The sequence below is a fragment of the Dendropsophus ebraccatus genome, chromosome 11, assembly GCF_027789765.1.
Source record: "Dendropsophus ebraccatus isolate aDenEbr1 chromosome 11, aDenEbr1.pat, whole genome shotgun sequence".
NCBI classification, from domain to species: domain Eukaryota; kingdom Metazoa; phylum Chordata; class Amphibia; order Anura; family Hylidae; genus Dendropsophus; species Dendropsophus ebraccatus.
Window position 1 is genome coordinate 69,391,478 of NC_091464.1, and position 27,559 is coordinate 69,419,036.

The following is a 27,559-nucleotide window of genomic DNA, read 5'->3' on the forward strand; positions in this document are numbered from 1 at the left end:
CTAGTTTATTATAGTGCAGGCGACATCAGGTACATACAGGACGTGTTTCAGCCAAGCATGGCCTTCATCAGCTCTATAGCTAGATGTAACCTAAAGGGCTTCCTTCTCCATCTGTTTTTATCACCTTCTCATTGCTCTGATGCTAGGGAGTTTATTTATGTGTTTTTTTTGGCAATATACAATGTCAGTAGTTTGCCAGTTGCCTCTTTTCTGCATTGTATTACTTTCTTGCATTCCCATATAAAGCTGGTTCCCTTGTACACTTGTGCACCAGTAGGAAACCAAGAGCTGTGGTGCTGTGGCTTTGGGGGACCAGGAATATTACTTATTATGTGTACACTTTCCTTGCCATAGCAATAACAAAGTAAAAATGAACAACAACAAAAAAATCATCTTACCAAACACGGTCAGTTCAGCTGGATCGCTGTCTCTTTCTCCAACCATATTGGTTCCTACACAAGTGTACATGCCAGCATCACTTTTCCTTGTGTTGGAGATCATGAGTTTCCCACTGCGAATCTTTAACATGAACAGATGTACAATGTCAAAATCTGAATTTGCAGCCCAGCTGATTAAAGAAAAGTATATTAAAAAATCTCTAAGTATCATTTTCGGGTACAGTCTTTTAGAAATATAGCTTCTGAATAAAATAATTATATCTGTATTATCAGTAAAGTAAACTAAATAGTACTGTGCTTCTGATTTATGTATTTCTATCTCTTAGCTTTATTTAAAGTTATGGTCTGGATTACAAAATAAAAAAAACATCTTAATTGGATATCAGACTTGAAAAAAATCCCATTAATCATTAATTGAGAAGAGTATTTAAAATTCTGGAGGAGTCGGTCTGTCACTGCATTAGTAAGTAAAACAGGAAGCATGCAATTCTTCATTTGACCTGTGGTGGTGCTGCAGCAGAATCAAACACTTGCTTCTAACTTTTTGCTCAGATACTAAGCGATCCTTAGGGGTCTCTGCTACTGAACACCCTGTAACCTGCACCCTTTACTTAAAACATTACTCTAATATTGTTCAAAGTAAACAAACTCTTTAAACTTATTTGGCATCTTATCCATAACATTGTGTCATCTCAAGCTAACTTACACTTATTCTCTCATCTTTGTCATCTATTCGCACTTTGTCTTTCTTCCAGTAGATTGTTGGTTCTGGGTGTCCTCTGGGTGGTTGGCACTCCAAAATGGCAGGTTCTCCAGCTGCCACCACCACATCTGTAGGGTTGAGCCGGAAGTCATCTCGAAGCACTGTTGTAGAAACAAGTGGCATATTAAATCCACATTACACATACAAGTTTAAGTTCAATATAATTACATTTTAAGTGAGCTACAGATGTCTTGGGCTGGTTTTACAATAGGCATGCAGAAAACTCCTTAGTGATACTTCAGAGCTGGCATACTGTAAAACTCCGTAAGCACCCGCTACTCCACTTGTTCCAATTTTCCAGGCCGATGCTAGACATGGCCAAGAATGCCAAAAGCGAGACATAAATCAGCACTTCATTTGAAAATAAATTAGGTAACATATGTTAGCGTCTTATGTAAATGACATGTTTTAAAAGAGGGATTAGGGCCCTCAAGTTGGCTCTATCTCTCCACTTCACTGATACTATTCCAAATAAATACTACTTTGTAAAGTAATTGGCTAACAATCCAGTGGAAACAAAGGGACAATGGTTGTACAGAATAAAATATAAAAAAAATCAACAAAATTACAAATTGTGTAAATAAAAAATAAATTCTACTGTAGGCAGTAAGGCATTGCAGGTGTAGATAGCTTTTTGGCCAACTGCTACCTCTACTACCATTTCCAAACCAAAAACTGAAACGTCTGTGAAGCTTTCATGTTCATTTAAGCCTTTTCCACTCAAGCAAATTTATGGAAGAGAAATCCCGAGATGTCAAAAGTCATCTATGCCAGTACCCTCCATGAGCCCAAGTCATAACCTCCCTCATACATCTGGTCTCTTGTGTGATGCCAAGATCACAGCAGAAGCTGGTCACCTTTCATCTAAGGATAACACAATTCCCCTTTTTAGCAGTTGGCTTGTATGTATAGTCTAATGTGGTTACATTATACGTGAGTTCATCTAGCAGAATAACATGTCAACAGGTAGAATACACTATACTGCAACATCGGGAAGTCAAATGCTGAAATATCAAGTTTTTGACCAAGACATGGTATATAGTCATCTGGGATGGTGGAGAAGAATACATGTTTTATTGTACTATAGTCTTAAAGTTAGTTGAATAGCTGCACATTTCATGTGTATCAGAAGCAAGAAGTGTTTGAATAAATGGTCCCGAGCACCTGTCACCGAGAACGAATCATTGCTTCCAGCAAGGCAACTGTTTACTAACACCTGCCAAACTAGGCCGCAATCCAGGTCCTGGCCACGCCATGTCATTTAGCAGGAGGACTGACACAGCACATTAATGCACTGATTTTTTTCCCTTTCCTCGTCATCCACAAAGGTTTTAGATAAGTTTAGATTAGCAAACAATATTTTGGATAATAATTGGAAATCAACCCTTTAGCTTCAGACTCTTCAACTACAACCGCTACCACAAAAATCTATCTCTATAGGATTTACATTTACATGATGATTACAAATAACCATCTGTCTGTTTCTAGTTTTTCAATCTGGTCCATGTCCCATGAGCCTCTCATTTATGGTCAAAACAGCAAAGCTGGAAGGGAGAAAAAAATGTTGGCCTGTCACAAGGAGAAGAATAATTGCATACGTATCCCAATAGAACTGAGCTTTTTTTCCCCTCAACACAAAGACTTGCTTGGATTTGTAAAACCTGGAATATTTTTAGATGTTGGAAGGTAAACAAAGCTGTGACTGTCTATCGGAGGATGAGGGAGTGTGGCAAGTTTTCCAGATGGTTAATGAAATGGGACTGACGTTCACCTGTTGCAAACTCACAATGAAAGCAACTATTTGGGGAAATTAACTTTCATGTCACTTGTTAAAACTTATTCTCTACTAACATGACTGATGACCACACTACTAATGCTTTGGTGAAGCACTGGGCCAGCATACTATTATATCTATATTCCTGTACATTCCTGATATAATGGTGTAATTGTGACCACTAGATAGCCCTCCAAAGTGTCAGCCAAGGTAGCACAAGACTTTATCTCTTGACATATCATGTGATCTCTGCAAGCATTGCTGATTGATTGACGATCACAAAGAGGAGGAACATATGCTCCAAGATATTTTCAAGCTATACTGGTTGCCACCTCAAGACTTTGTTAATGAGTTTCAAAATTCTTTCAGATGATGACTTAAAACCATTTGGAAAAATAAACTTCCATATCCTTTGTAAAACATGATCTAATAAAGTGGGCAGTGATGGTGCTTCCAATGTCACTTAAATGGAAGAAATCAATGGGCCGGAAGCAAACTTCATGTATATTCTTATGCATTTCTCTGCGCTATATGACATAATGTGCAAATATGACCACGGGATACCATAGCTCGGTTACCCAGTCAGGGTAACACAAGATGCAGCGCTTATTCTTGGCTTTTCAATGACGTTGACTTCTCCTGTTCCATGTGTGGTAATTACCAAGTTATCTCTCCAAGGTCACAAATGGGGGGGTAAAGGTAGGCTATTTTATTTTTTATTTGTGGCCAAGTTAGGGAGCTGTTTAATGAGTACAACTGTAACCACTAGTTGCAAAGGATACTGTCCTGGGGAGTCAATATGCTTTGGAAGGGGGGTAGAGTCATGTCCACGAGGAATAACAATATTTTTTCTAATTCATAGAGGCCAAACATGTTAGGCAGTGCTGTACAGTCATCATTAACATTGATCTCTGTATCCAATGGGGCTCACATACTAAATTTAAGCTTAATGAATCATTTCGGTACAAATTTGGATTTGTTCCAAACTTCCCAAGAATTCAGCTGTTCTGCAAATTTTAGAACCATAAGGATTCATGTTGGACAAATTTCTCAAAATGTTGTCTGTTTTCACTAACCCATCACAGCCTCATATCTCCTGCCTTGTCCTGTCATACACAACTTTTCATGGTAAGTATGGTGATTCAGACCCCATTGAATTCTAACGCAAAATAAATTTAGGGATTTTTTTATCCAGGGGCAAACCAAAACAAACACAGAAAGAACATACAGGCTCCAGGGCAGGTGAGTATGCTTTCTTTACTTGTTATTCTCTTGTTTTACTTATTTATTTATTGCAGAAAATCCCTTTGATATGAAATAACTTGAAGATTCCGACTTTAATGCAAAATGTGCACTGGTGTCTTCTTATTTGCCAAAGAGATCATTAGATCTTCACAAGCCCAAGTATGCGAATGCCTTCACAGCTACACCCTCTATGAAGTAGTTTATGCATAAACCTTCTTCTCTGAAAAGGAGATGTAATTGAACAATTTTCTTTTACTACATGTACAAAAAAAATATGGAAATATATCTATTTTTTGCCTCCCTTTATTGTCACAAGTGTTGCGCACTTCTCGCCGTTTGAACGCTGTTAATTTATTCCAGCTAATATTTTAGTAAGATACTATTTCAAGACCTTGTCAAAACAGCACCACAGAATAATTATGCCATGGAAAGTCATTAGTGAATGCATTGGTAATCATAACATCAGTGTAGAATTGCTCATTTTAATTTGATTCCTATTGTACAAAATGGTATAGAGAAAAAAAAATTCTACCGAGGCTAATTATATAAGGATTACATGCATGCAGCAAATGTGAAAATAGCAAAAAAAAAAAAAAAAAGAGGAACTTTTACATGATACACATTCATACAAAGAACAATAGGCTTTAACACAAAGGGTCATTTGTGCAAAGTAATTGCAAATTGTGCATAAATGTAATTGTAGGATACAATACATGGCAGAATGGAATATGGGATATAGTAACAAGACAATATTGCATTGTGGGTCAATTAAGGCCATAAAGAAGCCATTATCATCTAGCATGTCAACCCTGTTGGACTTAGCACCCGAATTATCCTCCAAACGTACTGTACGTTACTCCGGCATGAGCGATTACTAGCCGTAATCTTACAGTATTGACTCATTTCCATAGCATAAGGTTAAAAAAAAACGAAAAATGCAAAAAACATCTTGTCTCGTTCTGGGATATAAATAGAAATTTAAGCCTGGTGCTATCTACCCGCATGATTTGGAAACGCTTGCATTGCAAATTTGGTCTCATTATATGGTGTGAAATTTATCATTATTATAGAGGGAGAAGTAGAAACCTTATGTAGGGACTTTTTCTGACAGATTTAGGACACATAACATTTTTCACACAAAGGGCATTTATTAATTTTAAAGCAGCAGCGGCGGCAGCAGCCTGTGTTCTGGGAAATGAATGGTACAGAGCATGTCTGTGTATATTTTGAGGCTCCTAGAGTTCCCTTTTCTTGTTTTAATCATTGTATCACGCCTGGAATTGTCACACTCGGGGGATCATTCATGCTACACCAAGGGCTCTACTTTTTTATGAACAATAAAGCCAGGGAAGACCTTTGATATAGAGTTTGCCAAGTCACGAAACGCAGCTCGTCTCGGTGTTTCAGTGCTAAAATACATTAAACATGAATTGATTCCTGTAGACTCAATGAAGACTGGAAATATAACTACTTTATTAGGGCAAAGCTTGATAAGCTAGAAAATGCAAATGATGCCCAATATACATGTCTTGTCCATTGGAAACATCTTTTCGGATGTTGTCTTTAGGTAGCTACAGCTGGGTTGTTTATTCTCAGGGCGTATTGCTTACGGTGGATGGAGCTGCTTACCCAGAGGACCATGGCACACAGGTGAAGGGGAGGGGGTATGTGTCTTCTTATGTCTAAGCTGTTAATGAGGGATATTATACATACTGTAATCCCTGTGTATGTATGATTGCCCATGGACAGAACCCAGAGATGTGTCCAACCTTATCTTTTTTTGAATTTAGTTAAGTATTCCAATTATGTAATTTCGCAACATCAAATCTCTCAAGCCAAATCACAATCACTAAGTGGCCACACATAGACACATATAGAATAAAGAATGACCAAAAGAGTATCATAAAATCCTGTTTTGTACACTTTTGTCATCTCATGACACACCTTGGCCTATATAATGAGCCACAAAGAAGGGTAAGGATGGACACATTTTTAAGGAAACAAAGTAACCAGTCCAAAATTTTCTTTCAGGATCCTATGTATTCCTTTTTGCAATTATATATGCCATTTTTTTTTTTCACGAAGGTAAAGTGAATAAAAACTCACTAAAATAAATCAAAAACCTAAGCCTAAAGCAATGATTTCCAACCTGAGGTTTTCTGGCTGTTAAAGAAAAGAAAATTTCCTGCCAGGAATTCTAGATACTCAACACCTGGAGGCCCAGGGGTTAAAAACAGATGTTATATAACTTCCCTAGAAACCACTCCAAAATAAATATCAACAAAATTATTTAAAAAAAAGTTTAGGCTTCACCATGTCAACCAAAGCTTCATTTTAATGGCAACAAATCCTGGGTGAATAACTTAAATGTGGCCTCTTTATAACTGCAACCCACAGATGCTACCTCGAAGTGAAGATGTGTTTAAAAAACGAATGATCAACAAGACTGCGGCTGATATAGCCATATGCAAGGATACATAACCAGTCCAGGGAACATCCACATTGTCATTGGTTATAATGTTGAGTGCTGTGGGGTTTCTGTGCTGACAGTGGTACTAAATGCAGCTATTGGTGTTAGTGGGTTACCCAAGTTGGTTTATTAGCTGAACTAGCCATTAACTAGCCATTGTCTGCTTCAGATAATCCATTTGCAATTACCCTATTAGAGAATTCTCTCTTAATTTTTTATCCAGATTTAGTTGCAAAGATTGTCTTGTACTCTGGAGGACCCAGCTTGCCCATACATTACACAGACAGCCCTTTGATTTCAATGGGAACTACTGTATGTCATACTGAATGTCTCTTGTTGTGGCACTGCAAGAAAATGGAAAACCTTCTGCCATGTTTCCCTTAGAAATTACAGCGGATCCTTGAGGGGACCCAGATATGAGTAATCAGCCGATTACTGGGGACTTGAGAAGGGCAAAGCACCTTAAATTATTTTCATAACAATTCATTCAGATTCAAGAGCCAACTCTGATTTATATAGGAACAGGGACTCTAGTAGAAAGATAGGAGTCCCTGCTTTTGTAGACACTGAGATGAGGCTTACATGCCTTCCTGTGTAACTGGCAGTGCATACAGCTTTGCTACCTACCTCCTGGGGCTCTATATATGTTTGGTGGACTGAATGCCTATAGTAATCCGTAAGTAAAGCTTACTGTACAAAAGCGGACATCATGGAAACTAAGTACAAGAGCAGGGACTCCTTTTAAAGAGTTCTTGGCCCTGTAGGTACTTAGCAGCAAGGCATACACTGCAACCAGGGGCGGATTAACTTTACCATAGGCTGTTGACCAAGCTTGGCCCCCCCACCCCACAGTAACTATGGCAGCACTAGATTTACTCTTTTACCTCCATAGCACAGACTGTACAGGACCTGTGGTGACATTAAAGTGACATGTTAAGGTCCTTCAGTATGTTTTCTAACGTTACTGAATTGTCTCCTGGCTGCAGTTTTGCCCTGATTTTTCAAAATTGCTGTAAAAATGGAGCAATTTTTTGCAAATCATGGCAGAAATGTAGCCAGAAGACAATACACCCCTGAAAGTATGAGTCTGTTTGGGAGGCCATGGGCCCCCCAGGAGCTCACAGCCCAAAAGGGACCTATTATAATCTCAACATTCAACCCAATTTGGACTGAAAATTTTAACTGAGAAGCAAGTAACATAGTGTATGCTTCAACTGTACAAGGGGGCAGGGACACCTGTCTTTTACAGGAGACCATGTTTCTGTTCACAATTCACCTAAAGCAAGTCCACCAAAATTTGGATTCAGACCAATCCAATTGTTTTGTGAAATCCAGAGCTACAATGATTTTGCCTAACCACTTAGTCTCTCCTGGAAACCCTCCAAACAAAAAGGAATTGTCCACAACTTCTTTAAATAGTCATTATGCAGCCCCTCTAATACCAACACACTGAAACTAAGACACAGTAAAAGCTTTTCCATTTTCACTTTATAAGAAGATTAAGCCTATTTCCCTCTGGCGGGGGCTTCAATGCTATTCACAATTCTCACAATTTTCGTCTTTGCCCGCTGTGCCGCTACCTCGAGCAATAGAGACCCAATACATTGCAATATGTTGTCTTATCAAAATTATTTTATGTTTAAACACCTCGACTGAATGAAAACTTCTATCTCACTGCTCAAGTCTGTACATTAGTAAACTCTCTTCTCCATCCCCCATCCAGTAATGAAATCTGAAAGCCGCAGTTAACATTCAGCAATCTCATTACCCATTTACTATAAATCTTCCAAAGCATCACTGTGTTTTGACAGCTAACCACAAGAAGAGGAAGCAATAAGCATATCCAAGCAGTTTTTATGAATGCAAATTTCCTAAGGACAAAATGTAAATGATTCTTGAAACTCTTAAATATACAGAGCATCGCAGCAGCTGGAAAGTGATGTGCTCAAAATCCCGTCAGGTGCTGAATTCGACCCGCTCAATTTCCAATCACAATTACTGTTTGTACTTTCAATACGCCAATGTTTGTGTACGTAAATGACAAGCAAGCTTTATTTAAAGCCAGCGAGTCCCAGACCTGTCGGATTAGTGGAAATAACCCTTTACTGGTGACCTCCATTGAGAGTTCTCTACTCCCGGGATAGTTACAGGTACAATTATCTGTGCATCTCGCCCCCAGGGGAAATCATAACCATCACCAAATCATACAGGTCCCATTAGTAAATAAGAAGAAGCAACGTAATTAGTTGGGCCTTCCTATTGGATAGTCATTGGGATGGCCCTAGGGGGATGCTCATAAGGACAGCGCAATTTTACGCCAGTTTTAAGAGTACAACTAATTTTTAAATAACATAAATCCATGCAACTTTACCAAAGTACTGCAAAATATCTATCTATCTATCTACCTATCTATCTATCTATCTATCTATCTATCTATCTATCTATCTATCCATCCATCCATCCATCCATACCAAAGTATTGCAAAATATCTATCTATCTATCTATCTATCTATCTATCTATCTATCTATCTATCTATCCCCTATTTACCTATCTATTTCCTATCTATCGCTCTATCTATCTATCTATCTATCTATCTATCTATCTATCTATTTATCTATCTATCTCCTATCTATCTATCTATCTATCTATCTATCTATATATCTATCTATCTCCCTCCTATCTATCTATCTATCTCCTATCTATCTATCTATCTATCTATCTATCTCCTATCTATCTATCTATCTATCTATCTCCCATCTACCTCCTCCTCTCTCTCTCTCTCTCTCTTTTTCTCTCTCTCTCTCTTTCACATAAACATTTCATAGTAAAAGTAGTTGACTTGAAAAAAGATAAATGTCCATCAAGTTTAACCATTTTCGTGGAAAAGTGTGTGTGAATGAAGTGGGGTAACTTAAGAACTTTGTTTTTCCTCTGTTGATCCAGATTAAAGGGGTGATTTGAAATGAGAAAACAGCAAAAAAACAACAACACATGGCTGCTTTCATCCAAAAACAGCCCCACACTTCTGCTGCTCCGTTCCACTTAAGTGAATAGATCTGAGCTGTAATACCACATATAACCTGAGGACAAGGGTGGTGCTGTTTTTGAATACTGGAAAACCCTTTAAGGTAAAACCCCAATAGAGCATAAACCAATTTGGCCTAAAGAGGAAAAACTCCCTAATAGTCTCAAGTTGCCATCAGACAGGGTCAATAATTCTCATATGGAATTGGTTTGAAAACTGCTTCCCATTTTTTTCAATGAGAATTCCCTTCATAATGTCAGCATGACAAGAGATATTTTGTAAATTAATTTCTATACGTAATAAAATCTTTGATACCTCGTCGCTCTGTATCCACCGAGCATATGCTGTGTCCACCAGCAAAGGGACACACAGCAATCCTGTTAGCTGCACGGCTGATTTATTGTATTCTATTTAGCCAGAACACCATGGCTGAAAATGTGAAGTATCACTCTGTGAGTTTGGAAAATAGCCACTTATATGCAATTCAGTACTTGAAACAACACAATTTACAGGCGTCTCTCATGAATTTACTTATAAATAATCTTCCCTGGGAGGTAGCCGTCAGCGATCTCACACACACACACACACACACTGACTGCAAAAAAGAAGCTATGTGCCTCTCTTAAAGGGCTTGTCCTAACGTAGTAATAATATGTATAACAATAATAATAATAATAATAATAATAATAATAATAATAACATGTCTGTAGTGATTATTGCTTACATTTCTCACAGTGATGACATCATAACATCCATGTGATAGCTGCAGCTAGTCTCGTGGCCACACATGCTGACATCATCACATGAGCCAATAACTGTCTGCAGTCTTGTGGATGTACATTATCTATCTATCTAGAGGAGAGATAGGAGCCGCACTCCTTGTTGATGTAGCGGGTGCTGCAGGATGTAAATCTCTTGGCAGGAGGGATCCCCAGATACTACACGAAAGTCCCTATTATGTATCTAGTATGTATCTATTTCCTATCTATCTATCTATCTATCTATCTATCTATCTATCTATCTATCTATCTCATATCTATCTATCTATCTATCTATCTCCTATCTATCTATCTATCTATCTATCTATCTATCTATCTATCTCCTATCTATCTCCTATCTATCTATCTATCTATCTATCTCATATCTATCTATCTATCTATCTATCTATCTATCTATCTATCTATCTTCTATCTATCTATCTATCTATCTATCTATCTATCTATCTATCTCCTATCTATCTCCTATCATCTATCTATCTATCTATCTATCTATCTATTATGTATCTATTTCCTATCTATCTATCTATCTATCTATCTATCTATCTATCTATCTTCTATCTATCTATTATGTATCTATTTCATATCTATCTATCTATCTATCTATCTATCTCCTATCTATCTATCTATCTATCTATCTATCTATCTATCTATCATCTATCTATCTATCTATCTATCTATCTATCTATCTATCTCCTATCTATCTATCTATCTATCTATCTATCTATCTATCTATCTCCTATCTATCTATCTATCTATCTATCTATCTATCTATCTATCTATCTAGTATCTATTTCCTATCTATCTATCTATCTATCTATCTATCTATCTATCTATCTATCTATCTCCTATCTATCTATCTATCTATCTATCTATCTATCTATCTATCTATCGATCTCCTATCTATCTATCTATCTGTCTGTCTGTCTGTCTGTCTGTCTGTCTTCCATCCATTCATTCATCCCATATCTCTCTTCTACCTTTCTATCTCTCTATCTCACCCTATACCTCCATATACACCATATATCTCACCTCCATATACCGCAGGCATAAAACCCAGGCAGTAAAACCAACTCATGTTTCATACATGATGAACTCCAGCCAACACAACATACGTTGCTGCTATCTGTAGATGTCTGTGAGCCATCTATCATTGTTACACGGCTGCTCTTATTAATAACAGCTCTGAGCACAAGTTCTGCACATAACGTTGTATAATTTATGGCCGTGGGTTGGAATTAATCTTTCTGGGTTTTATTACATGACGTCTGTTCTATACATGAACGCAACAACACCCCCAGATAAAAAGGTAGGAATATCAAACCACATATAAAAGAGGTGGTGTAAAAGAAGAGGTCATATATAACACCATAATGTTATCACTTAGTGATTTAAGAGAGCACACGGTCATATTTTCTGAGGTTAGGAGTGGGTGAATGGTACAGTATACATGTTTGATAAAATACAGATGCGTCCACCCTTACTTTTCTATTAAGTTAGCTAAGAATTCCAATTCCTTATGATACAAAGTCAATAAAATGTCGCAACATGCTCAAACCGATACAGGCTGCAATTCACATAACAACCACTGGGCAGCCACACATAGACACATAGAGTAAATTCACCGGAATTCCGCGGCGGAACTATCCACCACGGAATTCCACCTGCCTCAGTGTGACACTGTTCCTCTATGGTAGGACTCACCCGCCTCCGGTCTCTGTGGCTGTCCGCTCAAAGAATTGACAGCAGTGGAGAGCAGAGGCACGCAAGCCCTCCCTTAGAGAAACAGTGTCACACTGAGGCAGATGGAATTCCGTGGATGAGAGTTCTGGCCGCGGAATTCCACCGAATTTACTCCTTGTGAACTGGCCCATACTGCAGAAACATCTCCTGACAGAGTATGCAAAAACTAGTACCACCATAGTTTCCGCCCTTATCAGAGCCATGGAAGACAGAAGGGACAAATCTGGGTGCACACCCCATCGAATAATGTGGCACAACAGAGTATCATTGGTTGCATATGGTCAGGGAGAGACGGTCTATTTGGTCCCTTTATATTGGTATTACTGCTCACATTGATCTTCGTACAGTATATTGGGTTTTGTTCTGATGATACTGTTGATAATAGTTCCATGTATTGTAGTGTTATTTTGTAGCAGTGTAATTTTTAGCTAGTATGTGTTGGCAATATATGATAATGTTACTGTGGTATTATTTCGCCCTTACATAGTGGTATTATTGGTTAGATTGGACTTGATGTTCTGAGCTGTGTTAAGTAAAAGTATAATGGTAATATTAGTTCCATAAACTGGGGTATTACATAGTTACAGTATATTGCTTATTCAGTATATGACGGCATTTTATGATTAGGGTGATGCAGTATTATTTAATGGTACTATTGCCAATATTAGCCTTGATATACTGGGTCTTGTTCAGTAACAGTGATATTAGTAGTCCTATGTATTGTAGCATTATATGTTAACAGTATATTATTAAGTCAACATGTTGTAGTAATATTTTGTCATGATCTGGCAGTATTATTTATACAGCTGTACTCTGGGTTTTGTTCAGCATAAGTATAGTGATATTATTAGTTATTAGTTCCATGTATTGTCGTATTATTTGCTATTAGTAATCAGTAATCATAGCGTAGTGGTAATAAATTGTCATGGTCTGGCAGTATTATTTATACAGCTGTATTATAGTTTTTTTTTTGAAGCTGTATTGTTACAATATAGTGGTGTTATTTGGTAACAGTATGCTTTGAAGGTATAATATTGTACTTCGCATATTGTCTTTGACAATCTAGGGGTCCATGTATCCAAGCAACAAGCTGGTGGGAGATTGCTCAGATCGAAAATACGGCCATTAAGTGAAGCTAGTCTACATAGGGATTTACATGTCTCCTATGCAACTCATAGGTTAAAGCATTACACGAGAAAGGATTATGACTATACTAAATTCCCCATAAATGGCTCAGAGGGGGTTTTCCAGGCATTGCTATTCTTGTCTTCAAAAACACCAGAAACCCGATAAAACCAGCGCCAATGTGAACAAAATCTTAATAAAGCAATTTTGCTAATTGTATTAGGAAAACAACAATAACACAGCCGCTATAGAAAGCACAATGCCTCCCCGGCAAATTTGCTCCCTTAGGCCCGAGCCATCGCATTACTCTGCGTCCTTGTAGAGTCACAACCGAACAATTTACTCGATCACCCAGAGTCTCCCTGCAATCCTGGAAGCACAATTCCACCATGAAATTAACAAACCACATTTTATGCCTTCAACCCTAAGGGTTTTATTTACTGAAATGCTAATTGTTGTGATTTAAAAGCTGTGAGGTTCACTTTGTACAAATCTACATAATTTCTTTTGTGTACAAAATAGCAAATTACGCTTCGGTAAACCTTACCAGTTAGCGAATCTCTCTCCGGAGGAAGATTAAGACATATAAAGTTATCACAGATGGATCTCAGTAGAGGTGAAATAGTAGAAGGGGAAAAAAAGGATTGGCAGTTTTTTTTTTTTTTTTTTTTCAAAAGTGGCAAAAAGTTTCCTCTGTAGTTTGAATATTTGAAAATTAAATTATAGCAATTGCATCAATTACATCCTCTCATACATATAATGATGGAATGCTGACTGATTGTACATGAAATTGAATTATACTCCTGCCTAAACAACATAATTAACTCTTAATGAACTTTTTTTTTTTTTCCCCTAAACCTCCCAAGAAATTCAATACGTCTGATCTTTGGGTTTATGCTAATATAGTGTTCATTAAAATGATAGTTAAAACTCATTAACATGCACGCTGAGAGGTAACGGCTTCATTACCGTAATATCTTATAAAACAAAAAAAAAAAATTTATATTATCATTTAAGTGCTTCCGAAATGGAATACATTTGCATGGTGATCAGATTTACAGGAAAGGGATAATCCATAATGAGAAAGCATTGTAATTAAAAATAAATTTACCATAAATAATTTCCATGTCATTGATATCGGGTTATTATATTCAAGTTTGGTACCCTATTCCCAGAACAAAAATTGGGGGAGTGTCTGTTGTCTTAATGGCGTCCTGTCCCATCTGGCTCACCAGAACTGGAAGGGAGGTAGCGAGCGGAGGATATTAGCATGTTGTGCATAACACGCCCCCTTAATGTTTTGCAAACATTCCACTTGGCAGGCATCCAACGCTGTTTCTATGGTAACCATGGTCAGGCAGGCATAGCACAACATGGCTGTCTCTTAGAAGGGTGTAATAAAGTGATATACTGTCTATAATATCCACAATATTAGACTTCATATGCCACAAAAAATAAAATATTAAAAAAATCCAATAAATGTAAGCCCTTGAGTTGTCCTCTTTTTTTCAAATTATAAGAAAATTCCCTTCAGCCATGTCTTAGTTATAGTTTTAATCTCCTGTTCGAGAAAAGTTATTAAAAAATAGAAAATGGGCCGAAAAGTTCCACCTTTGCTGCTTCAAGGTGGATGTGACCCAACTTCTAAAAGGCAAATCTGCCCAGTTAGGTGGCAAAATAGAGGGAGGGATGACCTTTGTTGACTCGGATATAATGTCAGAATAAAAGTTGGCTATTAAACTAATGTAGGACTAGCCAAATATCTGATTTACTCTGACCTCCTGACTCCCCTACGACAGCAGATGTCAGAGGGAAATTGGATTATAACATGTCGGATCTGTTTGTTCTCAGGGTAGATAAGCTGCCCTTTGAGGAGGAGATCAGAACATGTGCACGCTGGGCCAAAATGGACATTATATGTATAAGGATCCAGACAAGATACTGTCTCTGTTGGTTGAGCAAGTATTTGGACAACATCTAATATGTACAGCTGACCAAGGCACTCTTGTCTTCTAAAGGAGCCATTACAATTGGTCATCTTACCTCCTCCGCAACCTTCAAGATCTATTTTCGAGAGAATTCCAAGTCTCCTTAGCATATTATGGGCGAAATACGCAACTGATGAATAAATAAGATGCTACTGACCATAACTAGTTGATGAGATATCACTGACCGCTCTAGGGAGGGAAATGTGTCACATAAATAATATGGTTGATGCTTTTGAGAGTTGGCAGCCATGTTTGAACCATGTATTAGAAGGACTGAGAAAGGTTTATAGTATTTATTATCTAAAAGGAAACAAGTCTTACCCTATTGTTAAAGGGGTATTGTCATTATAGGCATTTGCTTGCTCGGCTGTTACATAGCTCCCAAAGAAGTGAAAGTAGACTGTTATACATGTGCGTAGGCATCTCCCAATTCATTCTTTCGGGATGTAGAAGCTGAATAGGCTTGGGTCAGGGATGCCATGGTGTGGGACCATATGCATCAGTCATCAGCTCTATGGTTGGGATGGGAGTGGTTATATTACCTGGCATAAGGTTTTGACTCTAAGGTCCATTTCTAGTAACATAGTGATATAACGCTAATGGTGGTCATACATTTTAAATAACTGTTTGGCTGTTTCCACATTTATCCCTCTTGACCTCTCTAAGTGCATACATGGTGAAAATGGCTGAATGTTCATGTGTGCATATGGGGAGAAGTAAGACACAGCCCCAGCTCTGGCATCAGCTTACTCATCCAAGAACAAAAGGATTGTGAGGTAAAAATCCAACAGACCTGACCATTCCTTCCACCCATCATCTCTCGGTGGAGAGTTGGAGGCCACCATACACGTTGGCTAGCCATAGTGGCGACTTTGACCGACTTTGATATATGTATTGTGTAAGGTCACCTTTAGGGCTGCAACTAGTTGGGAGTGGGAGAAGTAAGAACCATTAACTGCAAACCACAGTTCATTAATGCTTTGATGGTCATTTGGTCTTTGTGTGTATGTGTATTTTGTACCTGGTTTTATGTAGTATTATTACAAAAGGAGGAACCATTATACAGCAATAAACGTGTTCTGATAAGTCGAACCTGTCTCATACTGGGACATTCATTACCCAAAACTTTAAGAAACATCAAATCTGATGGCGTTACTCCACCACTTCTCATTTGCAATAGTTTGGGTGAATCTCCCCCATTGCGTACAGGAGACTTGATGTGTTGCAGTTCAGTGATGAGCAGGGTCTTTTTAGCTATGAAAATGGAGGCATAAAATCAGGGCACGGGATGGACCAGTGTATTACAATATGCTGGCACCTTATTATATAATGGACACCAGTGTTTTTAATATATTTAAATTGGTTAAATAAAACAAATTTTTATTTTGTTGTTCCTTATAGCGTGACCTAGGTAACCTCGTGTGTAATGATTAAATCTGCTACGTTGCGGCTCTGTATATTCCGTGTGCACACATACAGTAGGTGCAGATAATCAGAATCACTTGTGAACAGACCTGATTAGAGCTGGATATCAAACATCTAAACAACATGTCTGCATCCATCCCCCGCAGAGCATAGTTAGCACAGACAGGAACCTGTCCAACCCCTGATGTCTTTAATTGACCCCGCAGAGAGTGCTGTTCAAGCAGTGTTAATGGTTCCTGCTGGCTGCTAACACATGCTAGGCCCACACAATGCTGGACCTTCAACTTCAAGATCTAATAAGCAAATATAATCTTATCTCAGTGGGAGCCTTAGCACGTGCCCAGGAGTATCCTAAGAGCAGGAATATCCACAAGCACTGAGAAATCTGCACTTGTGTAAAGGTGCGTATATAGATTATATTTATAGTCTTATTTCATTTGCTTGGATACACTTCTGTATTTAATACTCATCATTGTGTAATATTGCTTTTCTTCTCCCCAATATATAACCTCCTTGGTTGTATACAGTACGGGAAGCTCCAAGGGACTAATAGCTGCCATATAATACTATGGGATAACCCTATTATACTACTAATGTTATTCTCTATCTTTGAAAGTGTTAACTGTAAAGTATTTTCTGATGGAATGGGGAATACATAAAGGACCAACTGCTGTTTTCCCTGCAGCGCCACCACAGGAAAAAAGGAGCATTACATGGTGCCCATTGATTATCATTGTAACGCATGGATGTGTTGACAGATGATTCAGTACTCTCGAATGAGTAAATACTCTCTGACCCAAAGGCTAGGTTCACAATGTTTTTAGGGGCTTAAAAATACACTTGTTATATAAGCAAAATTTATTAGTATTTTCAGCATTTTTTTAGGATTATTCTTACATGTTTTACAGAACACTTTTTAAATAGGTTTTTCTTTCCATTTTTTAAGGCATTTTCCAGTGCAAAAAAAAAAAAGAAGAAGCAAAAATACATTTAAAGGCCATGTTCACACAACGCATCTTTTACATTAATTACGACCGTTGTTACAATTTGCAACAATGGTTGTGATTTATGCAGAAGATACATTGTATGTAAATGAATGGGATCCCAGCCGGAGCGTATACACATATTATATGCTACGGACGGGATTTTAACCGGACACACGAAAAACAGACATGCCAGTTTTGTGCGGCCGCTATTCATTGAATAGTGGCCGCACAAACATGCCAGTTCACACAATAGAGAGTGCGTCTCCAGCCGCACACTCCGTTGTGTGCAACAGTCAATTGGGATGCAGGCGCACATGGGTATGGCCGCATCCCAATTTAACAGAAATGAAGACCAGTACCGGCCGGGATGATCTTAACTGACACTGGCCATTCTGTGTCATAAGATGTGTGAACATGGCCAAAAAGTTTTTTTTTGTATGTTAATGACCCAATAAAAGTATTACACTTTTTTTTTTACTGTTATAATTATGGGCAAAAAAATTTACTACATGGGAAAACTAAGGGAGAAGGGACATTTTTTGAGGTGTTAACAGGGAAAATACACTCTAAAATACTACATGACAACATAAGCAAATGGTGAACTGGAAAATGAGCTTTCTGAATCAGACAATACAATAGTGGCGTATAACATATTTACATTTAGCGCCCCATTTTACATAATGTTTTCCTGACATTTTACCCGTGTAAGTTGTGAAAAGCTAATACAATATCTTGTTTTCATCAGCTTTATTAACTAACACTCACATTGGCTTTTAGCCCTCCCCGGGTGGCCCGGCATGATGCTGGTTTTACACGCTTCCTTGGAGCCATCTCCAGAAAGTGGGATGTCCACCATGGTATTTCCAATGGAGCGCCTACGGTGTTAATGCTTACTGCGATACTAAATGCTAAATTAATATACTTGATGATTGTCTTACTTTCAGGCTTCAAATCAGCTTACGTGGTTTGTTGGAGATTCACGCATCCCGCATTCACCTGCAAGTGATCACCGGGGACCTGGCGTGCTGTTTGCTTTTCATTACATTCTCTGCTGGAAGTGATTGTATTCATCATACAATACAATTTTACATCATTGCCAGAGATATTCATTAAAGAGAGCGGCAATATAATGAGTACTGTACTCCCATTACTGGACATTAAACAGTGGGAACAACGGATTGCAAAAGCAATTTTTCATTTTTTTTTTCTTGCTATCTTTTGTGCTATTATACATAGTGGTGGATTTCTATGCAAAGCATCTCTCTGAATGTAATTTACATATTCACATTGCATGCTGTTAGATTTGGTGGAACTAGTCTTATGTTGTATTTAGATTTTAATACAGCTCGAGGTCTTCATCTGCCTGAATAAAAAGCAATGTCATACAGGTATAGCAATGTGAGTGCCATTCCATGAGGCTTCCTTACCAAGAGCCAATGCACATAGGCATACTAAGGTCATAACTAATATATATACAGTATATATATATATATATATATATATATATATATATATATATATTCCCCTTGTCGGATAAGCCGCAATAGTGTTAAACAATGTGTCCAAAACACATACTGTAATTCCTGCAGCAAAGTCTGCCATGTGTGAATTCACGCAGTGTTCCTAACAGTGCTCCCGGCTGAAGATTAGGCTAACAGCACGGGACTGGCGCCAATGACAATGGTAATACACATACCTTTCTCCTCAGCATCCTGGGCGCTATAGGGGGCTATCAGCAGGTTAGATTCACGTAACCTGCTGATAGTTCCCCTTTAAGAAGAAACCTACAGTAAACTGCTATCAGCCCCCCTGGTAGTTCAGTACTAATATGCTGGAGCTTTAGCGCACAAAGTTGGAAGCTTATTCATGTTGGATAGTTGGACTTGACCTACTCTGGACTTGATTTACTCTAAGACACAATACACTTTCAACAACTGTGAACACTTAAGGTTATCTCTCTGTTCCTCCTCATACACGTGACCCCATACAGATGGGCTCCTTTGTTTTAAATAGAGCAGTAGGTACGGCACGTGACCCGCAGGTCTATTCATTCCTATGGAGCAGTCAGGAAGAGCCGAGGGGTGTACTCAGTTTTCTCCTTCATTCATTCTTTAGGGAGGCACCGTAGAGAACCCACTACAAAGAAGCTGCGGGCTGATTTGGAGATTGGCAGGGGGTACGCAGTTCAGACCCCCACAATCTCTTACTTGTCCCCTTGTCCTGTGGATAGGGGACAAGATATTTTGTCTTGGACTACCCCTTTAAGCCCCCATTGTAAAATATGATACTACCGGGGGAGGGGGGCAGGGATTAGACCAGACCCCAAATTGTCTCTTGTGCAGATGCAAACATTCCAGCCAAGTGCTCCCTTCCACTCTGGGCTCCCTAATCTTACATACTATTGCTTCCTTACTATCTTTAGGCATTGTAGAGTACACTAGAAATCCCAATGGGAATGGGAAATAAAGGGACATTTCAGAATTAAATCCACCATCTCAAAAAGCCCCTACAATTTGGAAACAAATCATTGCACAAACAGGGAACATTATCAAGAGTACGGGGGAGATTTATCAAACATGGTGTAAAGTGAAACTGGCCCAGTTGCCCTCGGCAACCAATCAGATTCCGCCTTTCATTCCTCACAGACTCTTTGGAAAATGAAAGGTGGAATCTGATTGGTTGCTAGGGGCAACTGAGCCAGGTTCACTTTACACTATGTTTGAAAAATCTTCCCCTATATCCTTTTTAGGGCACCACAAAAGAATTACACTCTCATGTTAGTGATGGTAAAAGACAATGATCCCATTTTAGTTTTCTTTTTTTCTTTTTTGGGTCACTCTCACCTCTACATTTGTCCCCAGCTACAACAACAATCAGCAAATGATAAAAGGCAGAGAATCCATGTTGCATCCTAATCCAAGCTTATTGCTCACCAACTTAATCTTCCATTAACCGAAATAGAAATATAATTTATGCGATTAAAATCTCTGCTTTTAGAAGGTGAGCGGGTCACGCTGGGTTTATGTTCCCAGCTACACCCCCGCTCCTGTATACTAATATTCCAGAAAATCACAATGTGCATCACAATCCGGGTCTACAGGTATATCAGGAGATAATAAATACATATCCCCAAACCATGCAAAACCCATAAATAAGAGAAGACTCTTAAGAAGATACAAGCTTTTTCTCCAAGAAGTAGTATCTAATCTTTTTTGTGTTACCAGGCAATTAATTATACGGCTCATGGCTAATTTTCTGCTACATAATTTTGCTACCTATGACAGCTACATAATTGGAAGAACACATTTCTTATTAACATGGAACTCTTAAGAAGTAGCATCAGTAATTTTGTGCCAGTCTGTACGGAACTTGGCTAATTAATAGTGAACTGTTTATCCAGTAAAAGCCTGGGACTGGGCCGTAATGAATTCTTTACTTTAGTGGTGCTGGTCTAGAACAAATTACATCTAAAGGTAACAACTTAGTTCCGACTCATTAATCATTACATGTCATGTTCTGCTACTTTGCTCTTTTTAATGCCATTGTTTCATTTTCTTTAAGCATCTCATCCTCATTTTACACTTGTATGGAGGTGGCTTTTATGAAATCAATTAATCTAGGCAGAAGCATGCATGATACTGCCAGCTACTTGGAGCAGTCTGCCCACATGCCAGATCAGCGATCTCATGACTCCGTCATGCGATAATGTTTTGTCCCGTTTTAGGGTAGCTGATACAATTAGCACTAACAAACAGCATAACCTTAAAGGGGTGTTGTAAGTGTAGAAATGTTTTTCTAATAGACCTTTAAAGGGGCAGTTTAGCAAAAATAATAATAATTCTTTCAAATCAACTGATGCCAGAAAGTGCCAGAAATTCGTAATTTACTTCTATTTAAAAAAAAATCTCAAGTCTTCCACCACTTATCATCTGCTGTATGTCCTGCAGGAAGTGGTGTATTATTTCCAGTCTGACAGAGTAAATTAGAAATCTCTGGCACTTTCTGACACCAGTTGAAGAAAACATTTTTTGCTGAACTACCATTTTAATGTTGCCCCCATATGCTGTCACTTCAATGCAGTCGGTACCTGCATTTCTTCTTGGTTTCTGTGTCCCTGCAGGAACTGCCTGATCAGCCAGTCACTGGCCAAAGCAGTAAACTGCCTCAGGCAGTGATTGGCTGAGCTGGCAGTTCTTCCAGCACATCACAGGGACCTAGAAGAAACAACAGGGATTGGGCAGCCATAGGTTTAGGGGATGGCGAGTATGTTCTCTTTTATTTTTTATTTATTCATAAAATCATATTTAGTGATATACCATAACTATGAGATTTAAATATAGTCTGATTACCCCTAATACAGAGATGTAGCTGACATTAAGGCTGTCAGGGGCCCAGGTTTTTGGTCTCATGATATTGCTAATGCATTCCCATAATGCATTGAATTATAGTATAAGATATTCAACTTTTTTTTAAAGATTGAACTCATCTATAGCTCCTAAAGTGGTTTAGTCCTACAATATGGGCCAAGTAAGGTAAGCAGCTTTCTGGAACTTGAGATGAGTCAAACTATGATGTATATGAAATCAGTAAGATAGATAGATAGATAGGAGATAGATAGATAGATAGATAGATAGATAGATAGATAGATAGATAGATATCAGAAAATTGGTACATGGAAGTGTCCATCAATGCTCTTTATGCAGCCATTACCATACAGGGTATGTTCAATATCTGACTTATAACATAAGCCCATCAATTAAATATACTAAGCAGTAGGGTATGTTGTCTAACTGGCATTTGGAATTGGTCTATCAATATTCTTCATGAATCCAGAACGATTTGTTAGATGTTAGTAGTGACATAGTGACATATAGGTAATACTGTATGTTTACTGTATGTCCTGCTCTGTGCTCACATGATAACAATAAGGGCACAAATACAATTGTGTCAATTCAATTTAAAAAGGCAAAACAATAAATAGAAAAAAAAAACTACAACAGATTGGCCCGAACTCCCGTACATTAACAACATGTCTAGTCTCTATGGAGCGCAGCACATGTGCCAGGCCACGTAGCGTGAAGTCATATTTATTTATTTTTAATGTGATGTTTCAGACTGAACACATTTGTGCCAGCTTATGATCTTAAAGAACATCTGTCACCTACATGCAGTAATGAGATTCATTTTGTGTGATGCAACCCCATTAACAAGAGGGAGGCCAAGTGATTCACCTCGAGCAACGTTCCTCAAGAAAAGAGATCCACAATAATGGTCAGTCATCTCAACAATTCACATGATTCTGAAATGTTATAATTCTATTGAAATTAATGCTTGATGTCTGTTCTGGACAACTGTCTGGGTCCGAGCTCATGAACCTCCACAGTCGTGACCCTTGCATTGTGCTTCATTGTAACTCTACAGTAAACCTAGTGCCTGGAAGTGGGGGCTGGCTTAAAGCAACTCTGACCCTCCAAACCGCTTGTACCATCAGATAGCTGTTTTTAATCTGAGATCTCTCCTGGGGTCCATTCGGCAGGTGATGCAGTTATTGTCCTAAAAAACAACTTTTAAAGCGACTCTGTACCCACAATCTGACCCCCCTAATCCACTTGTACCATCAGATAGCTGCTTTTAATCCAAGATCTTTCCTGGGGCCCGTTCGGCAGGGGATGGAGTTATTGTCCTAAAAAACAACTTTAAACTTGCAGCCCCGTGCCCAAAGGGAGTATTTGTGCCCTAACTTTGCACCACCGCTCTGTCCCTCCTCCCCACGCTCTTCATCATTAGGAATGCCACTGGAACATTTTCTCTATGCTTAACATTGCATAGGTGCTTAACAATCCAGCCCATGTGCCGGGCTAACACAGGTGATGAATAGGAGGCAATCTGCCTGGAGCATTTCTAAAGATGAGGAGGGTGTGGAGGAGGGACAAAGAGGGTTTGCCAGCCTAATGCATACACAATCAAGGTCACGTCCATTACGCATAGGGCTGCAAGTTTAAAAGTTGTTTTTTAGGACAATAACTGCATCACCTGCCGAACGGAAGCAGGACAGATCTTGGATTAAAAGCCGCCATCCGAAGGTACAAGCAGTTTGGGGGGGATCAGATTGTGGGTACAGAGTCACTTTAAACTTGCAGTCCTGTGTCAAATTGGCGTGGCCTAGAGTACCCGTGCCCTAGGCCTTCACAGCCACTCCAGCCCTCCTCCCCGCCCTTTTCATCATTAGGAATGTCACTGGCAGGATTTCTCCTATTCATCACTTGCGGAGAGGGGAGGAGAGACGGAGGGGTGGTGCAAGCCTAGGGGACAGGTACTCTAGGCCAAGTCAATTTGACACAGGCCTGCAAATTTAAAGATTGTTTGTAGGACAATAACTGCATCACCTGCCGAACAGACCCCATGACAGATCTTGGAATAAAAGCTACCTGAGAGTACAAGCAGTTTGGCGGGGCAGATTTGGGTACAGAGTCGCTTTAAAATTCATGACATTTTGTGCACAGCAATCTTTATAGTTAGGTAGATGAAAACACAAAACTGATTAAATAATATGAGAATTCTAGACTGAAGTGGGGCATGGGTCCCCAGATTTCGAATCCATAAAGAGCAGCTACAAGGAGCATCTTTCACTCATCCCATTGTATCCATGTATTACATAATTTGTCCATAGACTTCTTCAATATGCATTTTGTCATTTTTTTAACCTCATAGTGTAGCTTCCTGTTGGGTTTGCCCAAAAATCTGGTCAGTTTCTGGGGTTCCGAATACTATACTCACCCTCTTTAATCAGCCTTTTCAGAGCTGGACAGCCCAACACAAGTGTCCTGATGACATCTTGTGCCCTTGCACCGACCACTGAGGCCTTTGGTTGGCTGCAACATCCCAGGCACAAATTCACCCCTCTGCTCCCCTCCTATTTTGTTCTGGGGACACCCTGGACTGCCTGATGGAATGGCTCCAGAGATAAGACACTGTAAACTGCATAGAAAACTGCAGCCAATCACTGACCTCAGGGGTCTTGTGCAAAAGTAAAGTCTGTGATGTCACTGAAGTACTTCCTCCAGGAAGATGTGACAGAACAGAATGGGAGGTGAGTAGAGAGGCAGAGGGTGAGTGTGTTTTTTTTTTCCCTTGCCATTGTGGCACATGGCCAGAACACCCTTTTAACCCTGTCTTTTATCTATTTAGTAACAATAAGACCATAGACAATGTCTACACATTTTCACAAATACATCCCTATGTCTGTAGTGTAACAAATAGAATAAATAATGTAATGATCTATCATTCACAGCATGGCTTCCCACTATTATCTATGATGGCTTATAGGGAGGAGGGGAATGCCGCACGCCGAGTGATAATAAGATCAGAAGGTATTCACTTACTATTTAAAGATTCTATAGAACAAAGCTGCCCTGCTGGAGGCGCAACCACAGGATACTGCTATAGCGCAGCCTCATAGTGAACTACCCAGGAGGCCATTATGGATTCTCATACTGTTATCATCTCAGTACAGGTGGAAGTGCAAACATTTTATTGTATCTGGTGCTAGAGTGAAGAACATAGCTAGATAGATAGATAGATAGATAGATAGATAGATAGATAGATAGATAGATAATAGATAGATAGATAGATAGATAGATAGATAGATAGATAGATAGACCTGCTGGAGATCACACATATAGAGACATGTTGCATCGGTTGCATTTCAGCTTCTCCAATTATTTACCCAAGATAAGTGGTACCAGATGTGTCTAGAGACCACTTATCTCCCTCCATAAATATATAAGTCTGCTTGGCAATTTATAGGACACTCAGGGACGATAGCTATTCATATACTGTAGCTGACAGGTGTCTTGTGACTATGACCAGCTTGAAGAGACACTTCAGGCAGAACTTATATGCTGTTATAGTGCAGAACTTGTAGAGGGTGTAAAGATATTCTATGTTTAAAGATCTAAGGATTCTTGTGTCATGCATTGCCCCCGCTGGCTGTGTGCTATATTTCAGATATATAGCCATAACATTAAAAACATCGGCAGAATATTATGTCCTTCATGTGCCACCAAAAATGGCTCTGACTTAATGGGACCTGAACTCCACAAGACCTTTGAAGTTGTCCTGTGGTATCCGGCACCAAGATGTCAGCACCAGATGCTTTAAGTCCTGTAAGCTGTGAGGTGCGGCCTCCATGGGTCATACCAGCTTTTCCAGCCCACAAATGATTGAACTGATTGAGATTTCGGGAATGTGGAGACTGAGTGCACTCTCTTAATTTTTCAAGGTGGTTGGGTATTTTTTTGCTGAAAGAAACCACCAAAATTCGGAAGTACCAGTCATGAATGGGGGCTTGGTGTGTGCAACGTTTAGAAGGTTCATGTAGCAGTTACATCCACATGATACCAGGACCCAGGCAGAATCCTGCCTATACCATGACACTGGCCCGATGGCTTGTTTTCTTCCCATAGTTCATGCTGGGGCCGTTTCTTCTCCAGGTAAGGGACGCACACACACACAGTCATCTACTTTGTATATAGGAAAAGGTGATTCTGCCTAGGTTGCCTACTCCACTCTCCTGTTCCGACCCTCACATAGCCATTGTAGGTGGTCAGAGATCAGCATGGGTGAACTAACTGGTCAGTGGCAACACAATATCTTTTCCACCATATCTTTCCTTTGGGCAGGACCAGATAGACAGCAATGAGCCAAGAATGACCATGACAGTCACCAGATCCTTACTACTGCTTACCAGGAACACCCAACAAGACCAGCCATATTGTCAATGCTCCGACCAGGTCATCTAGCCACGATATCCAGACTTGGACTATTTTTCACAAATGAACCCAGTTTCCTCTACTTCATCCTTGCAGCACTTACTGCTAATCTTCCAGACAACCTATTATAGCAGTATAATGAATGGCTCCATTAGAAGAGCATATTCTCTCCAATCATATTTCATACAAATAAGAAAATATTTTCTTTTAAACTCAGTCGATACTGACAATAGACGCTAGATTGTGATAGTTTAGCTTGCATGAAAAATGAGTTTACCGAGAAGAGCGTATGCGGCTATCATTTAGAGATGGCTGCCTCTTCCTTCCCCTGAGGCAATGCATCTAAGTGATCTAAGGGATTAATGAATTCTCATTACACTGGAAAATATAATCCGGTCTACACTCAGGATCTTAACCTTTCATCAGAGCGGCACGGGACACTTAGCCAAAAGGACTTTGAGAAAGAGGAAGACCTGAGATAAATTCATATAGAAATTCAAGGGTTATGAAAATGGCGAGAGATTCTTGAATGACAATTCTGCACATGCTGACACTGCATTACTGCAGATTATCTCTTAGCAACAAAGGGATAGCAGGCGATTATACACAGATATATAGTGTATGCCTGTTCTCTGGGAAGTCATAAAGGAGATTAGTCATATAAAATGAAAATAGGTTTAGATGAGAAAATAAGGCAGGTATTTGTAAAGGGAATTAGATACAAATGAAATCTTCAGTGCAGCACTCCTTAAGGTAAAATAGGTTTGGTGCCTTCCAGCATGCACCCTTGCGACCACAGGTGCTGGGTATATACAAACAGAAAAAGCCGTGGCACTCAAAATTAAAGTGAAAAAAAGTATGTGGTTTATTAGCCCAAATCCGCATTTGGGCTAATAAACCACATACTTTTTTTCACTTTAATTTTGAGTGCCACGGCTTTTTCTGTTTGTAAAGGGAATTAGATATAGCAAAGCAGGCGCGCTCCATATGCTACCAATGTCTGCATATCACAATAGGAAAAATAATTGAAATACAAGGTAATTATTTGTAAAGCTTTGTGTTTCATTAT

General features: G+C 39.0%; 1 protein-coding gene across 9 annotated transcripts in view; it reads right to left on the reverse strand.

The window, feature by feature from the left end:
* ROBO2 (roundabout guidance receptor 2) overlaps positions 1–27,559 on the reverse strand; it is a 354,242-nt gene that overhangs the window by 109,081 nt on the left and 217,602 nt on the right. For all 9 annotated transcript variants that reach the window (XM_069945956.1, XM_069945954.1, XM_069945955.1 and 6 more), the window contains exons 3-4: positions 1,105–1,262; positions 399–519 (exon numbers count right to left, since the gene is read on the reverse strand). In XM_069945956.1, coding sequence (XP_069802057.1) covers positions 399–519; positions 1,105–1,262 — 279 coding nt within the window. The remainder of the gene's footprint in view (positions 1–398; positions 520–1,104; positions 1,263–27,559) is intronic.